Source organism: Cyprinodon variegatus, unplaced genomic scaffold, assembly GCF_000732505.1.
Source record: "Cyprinodon variegatus isolate N-32 unplaced genomic scaffold, C_variegatus-1.0 Scaffold65, whole genome shotgun sequence".
In the NCBI taxonomy this organism is placed as follows: Eukaryota; Metazoa; Chordata; class Actinopteri; order Cyprinodontiformes; family Cyprinodontidae; genus Cyprinodon; species Cyprinodon variegatus.
Window position 1 is genome coordinate 206,538 of NW_015150518.1, and position 4,650 is coordinate 211,187.

The 4,650-nt window shown below is 40.1% G+C and overlaps 1 protein-coding gene across 2 annotated transcripts; it reads right to left on the reverse strand.

The window, feature by feature from the left end:
- Nucleotides 1–2,498: 2,498 nt before the first annotated feature.
- On the reverse strand, nt 2,499–4,358 carry LOC107082930 (gap junction alpha-3 protein-like). 2 transcript variants are annotated; one of them, XM_015371828.1, is made up of 2 exons: nt 4,337–4,358; nt 2,499–3,651 (listed from the first exon to the last, which is right to left on the reverse strand). In XM_015371828.1, exon 2 carries the CDS (start codon nt 3,609–3,611, stop codon nt 2,811–2,813), a length of 801 nt encoding a protein of 266 aa, XP_015227314.1. In that variant the 5' UTR covers nt 3,612–3,651; nt 4,337–4,358; the 3' UTR covers nt 2,499–2,810. The 2 variants fall into 2 exon arrangements, with proteins under 2 accessions (XP_015227314.1, XP_015227313.1); XM_015371827.1 differs by lacking the exon at nt 4,337–4,358 and adding an exon at nt 3,739–3,826.
- Nucleotides 4,359–4,650: the final 292 nt, after the last annotated feature.

The window sequence follows — 4,650 nt, forward strand, 5'->3', positions numbered from 1 at the left end:
GAGGAATTCCTTTTTCAATTCAAAATATCAGAATTTGCATTCGGTTCCAAGCTTTATAGAGTAGCCCAACAAAGTCTTGTTTTTGCTTAGAAAACATGCAAATCCATGTAAAGTGAAGTGCACACAGAACAAATTAGGATTGGAGTGTCTAATGTGGCAATATATGGAGGTCCTGAGTGGTCACCACCTGGTGTGTTGCATGAGTAACTATCACTTAAACATTCAGTGTTTTTAGCAATACCCTTAGATGGTCTGTGGGATGAAGGAGAACAATCATAAGGTCATCTGTAAGCCCTGAATTCCACAAATCTGCACTTTATGAAAGCATGAAAAAACCCATTGTTCAAAGTTACAAGTTTCACTTTGCCACATGCAAATCAGTGACTCATGAGAACAGGCCTTCTTTTCAGTCTTATTTCCTCATTGCATTGTTAGTAACATTTTTCCCTTCTGCCAATTGATTGCTGTTTTCTCTTTTCTTGCTTTTCAGCATTTCAAAGAAACTTTCTAGGAACTGAAAAAAACAAATTTTTCTGTGAATGGTGGCAGGAAATCCAATGATGGTCTGTTCTCTTAGAGACGATGTAGAGGATGTTTTTAACTAATATGGAAGGTCAGGGACAATAATTAGACAGAAAAGCTACAGCTAAACATGTGTCCCCTGTCTAGCTCTTAATCTCAACTATTATTTTCAACATGGTCAAAGATAGGTAGTAACCAGTTGGGTTTACTCAGGTATTTAGTTGAGAAACTGTTAGAAAAAATGTTTATTTACTATAATCTTTACTTTTACCTGAGTAATATACCTGTCAGAGCATTGCTTCTCCTACTTGAGTAAAATGTCTGGTAAAGCTACTCACCAAGAGTAAAGGCTGGGTTATGCTCAGAAAACAGCTCCCTGAAATTGTAGGTGACCACAGTAGTGCTGCAGACCAGACATGGGCAATGTGGAGTCAACAAGTCATCTCCATGTCATGTATTTGTTCTACCCAGCCACTGAAGCAGGTGAGTCCAATCTTCACCTTGAATTAACCTGTGCAGATTGGACTCACCTGGTTAATTGGCTGGGTAGATTAAATACATGACATGGAGATGACTTGTTGACTCCACATTGCCCATGTCTGTCGCAGACAGGAGGCCTCTAAGTGGTCAAGGCTTCCTCCGCTCTACACTATGAGTATTTCCTGGTTGGTTCCTTACCGGCTAGTTTTGTTTGTATTGTGGAACTTGTGAAGGAAGATGGACCAGCTAGAAGAGCGAGGTGCGCGAGAACGCTGGGACCCTTTTTCCACCTGGATCCCCGCTCTTTTTCACCCTCATGTCCCTCCGTTGTCTCACAAACTTGCTCCTTGCATTTTTCCACTTCCTCACCCCCTCGGCCGTATCTAGATCCACAGCTAGTTCGTGATCGTCCCTCTTGCGTTGTGGCGTGGAATAGCATAGCGCACACCACGCTTCAATATTGAGTATAAATCAAAAATATCTGCATCATACCTGCTACACACTGCTGCAGGAGTATAACCAGCCCTTTATTTGAGCTATTTGTGATCAGCTATAAAGACCATTGCAGATAAGAACCAACTATATACAGCAATATAAAGTAAAAAAAACAAATGACCACTAAAAGTTCTTTACCCTTTCCTCCTACAGCATAATCTTTAAGTACTCTACCCAACTCTGAGCATGGAGCTGAGACATCCAAGATTGTAGAACAAGCTTGGAGGAGTTATACAACCTTAAGCTGAAGTAGAAGTGGAAGACTGTGTGAATGATTTTATCTTAATTTTACATAAATTTCCAGGTTCAAATTGAAAATTTTGCTGGCTGCTCCTCATTATCAGTCATGATTAAACAATTTGTTGACTAAACTTGAATTTAAAGACAATCTCAGATAACCCGGTTATAACTCCATTCAGCATGTTGGTAGCTTTATGGCTTAGGACTATTGCAGGAGTTTGACGATTAAGACTTGAACGAATATCTTATTGAAACACCAGGTCTGCTCACACAACCACAAATGCTTTAATTATATAATTCAGTTTTTTTTTTTTCTTGAACTCATGTTCTGTAGTGCCAATTCAGAACAAGTTGCGTCTCAAGGCACTTTAAAGAGAAAATTCAACCAGATCATACAGTCAGTTGATTGCATCGACTCATTGACTTGAAAGAAACCCCTAACACCCAACGTTCTTGTAGCAACAGAGGAAATGAAAATTCCCTTTTAGTGGAAGAAACTTGCAGCAGAACCAGGCAAACAATGATATGAAGAACGACTTCAAGTCTATATCTGATTACATCGATCCATACGTCCTCCATAATCCGTCCTGGTTGGTTCCTATCTGCAATGGTCCGTAGGCAAGCTGTGAGGTAAACCCTGAATAAGTCTCCACAACATCTTAGAATGTCTGAATGATTGATAATAATCAATAAAGCAGTCAGTTAACCAATCAATCAGAATCATTTTATTTTCATCAATCATTCAACCAATCACCCCTTAGGTGGGTTGGTTTTGTAGGTAGTTCAGTCTCCACTTAGTGAGTCCTTGGACCGTTGGTGAGTTGCTCAGTGGGTAGGAGGTGAGTAGAAGAATAAAAAAAATATATAATTGTCAAAAGCTTACAGACAGGAATGAAGTTAAACAGGAAGTTGCAGACTAGCCATAAACTGACAACAATCCAAGTAGAAATGAGGAGCACGTATAGCAGGGAAAATATGTTACATTAAAGGAACAGGTAAGAACTAATAACAACACTGAACTATTGTTCCTAAGTGAATAAGTGTTCATTATGTTTGCTATAGAGTCTATAGGCCTAAACCACACCATCCTTCTCATTTCTATTTCCCTGAATGCTCTTCTTTTGCTGCTTTGCTTTCTTGCATAATAGATGAAACCCCTCCACTACGTTGAGTAGCAGAGACACTAGAGCAGTAACAAGCATGAAGATGATGAAGACTGTTTTCTCCGTGGGTCGGGACACATAGCAGAGCACTTTGGTGAGGCAGGGCCAGCGTTCACAGCTGTACATCGGATCCAAGCCAAATCCATACAGGAAGTAGTGAGCTACAAGAAAGGCCACTTCAAACAGAATCTTGAAAATAATGTTGAAGACGTACGCTTTCAGGACACCACCTTCCAGTGGCAGTTCCTGTACTTCTTCTTTTTTACTTTTACTCTTTAGATCTTCTGTGGTGCTATCTCCTTGATTATTCTCATTGATGCTCTGATCTTGATCTCTTTTGCTTTTCTTTTTTTTCTTATTGATGCTTTGATTTGATTTTTTTATTTCTTTCTTCTCATTGATGCGTTTTTTGTGGAGAGCCAACCCCAGGTAGATAAGTGTTGGTGTGGAGACAAAAATTATTTGCATCACCCAGAAGCGGACATGAGAAATTGGGAAGGTCTTATCGTAACAAACAAGTTGACAGCCTGGTTGGTTAGTGTCACATAAGAAATTGGACTGCTCGTCACCCCACACTTCTTTAGCAGCTGTTACCAGGACAAAGATGCGGAAGACAAACAGCACGGTGAGCCAGACTTTACCAACAGTGGTAGAATGCTTTTGAGCCGTCTCCAGCAGGTCTGATAACTTGCCAAAGTCTCCTCCTCCCATTGTTGTTATAATTTCTGCCTTGCGGTTTACACCACAGAACCTAAAAGAAAAGAGGAAAAGAAGTTCATAACATAGAAATTAAAATAAACATTGAAAAAAAAGCTAGAGGAGACATTTCTAAACTTACTTTTAAGTAACAGCTCTACTAAAACATGACAGTGGCTCTGAAGTGAGAGGAAAAGGACAAATGGTTCTCCAACATCTCTACAAATATATACTGCTCAAAAAAATGAAAGGGAATATTCCTGACAACTTCCATCAAATCCAACTTCTGTGAAATCAAACTGTCCACTGAAATTAGCAAGACACACTCAATAAAGGAGTGGTTCTACAGGTGGGGACCATAGACCACTTCTCAGTACGTGATTTTTTGGCCACTTTTGAATGTTTGTGGTGCTTTCACACTCGTGGAAGCATGAGATGGTCTCTACAACCCACGCAATGGCTCAGGTAATGTAGTTCATCCAGGATGCCACATCAATGGGAGTTGTGTCAAGACGGTTTGCTGTGTTTGTCAATATAGTGTCCAGACTCTGGAGACGCTACCTGGAGACAGACCAGTACAACCCAGCAGCAGGACCGCTATCTCTGCCTTTGTGCAAGGAGGAACAGGAGGAGCACTGCCAGAGCCCTGCAAAATGACCTCCAGCTGTTACCTGTTAAAATTACCTGTTAGCAGGTGTTTGTTGTCATCATTGTTTCTAATCAAGTATAGAGAAACTTACCTTGTTATCAACTCCTCTGGAGCCTTAAAGTGAAGGAGTGTCTTGAATCTCACACTAAATAGTAAAAACCAGAGAGAACCAGTTCCTCATTCCTCTTTGTCAGCTTCACCTTGTAAATGACCTGCACTATATCATGCAGTTTATTTATTTAGTGAGCTGTTTGTCACCTTTTCTTTAAAGCATTTATACACAGCAGTACTATGCAGAAATGTTCAGAACTTTTTCCCCATTCTATTATGATGCTACTAAACTTCAATGTAGTTCACATGAATGTCTATAGTCCTGATACTATGGGGCATGTGCCAAATGCCACA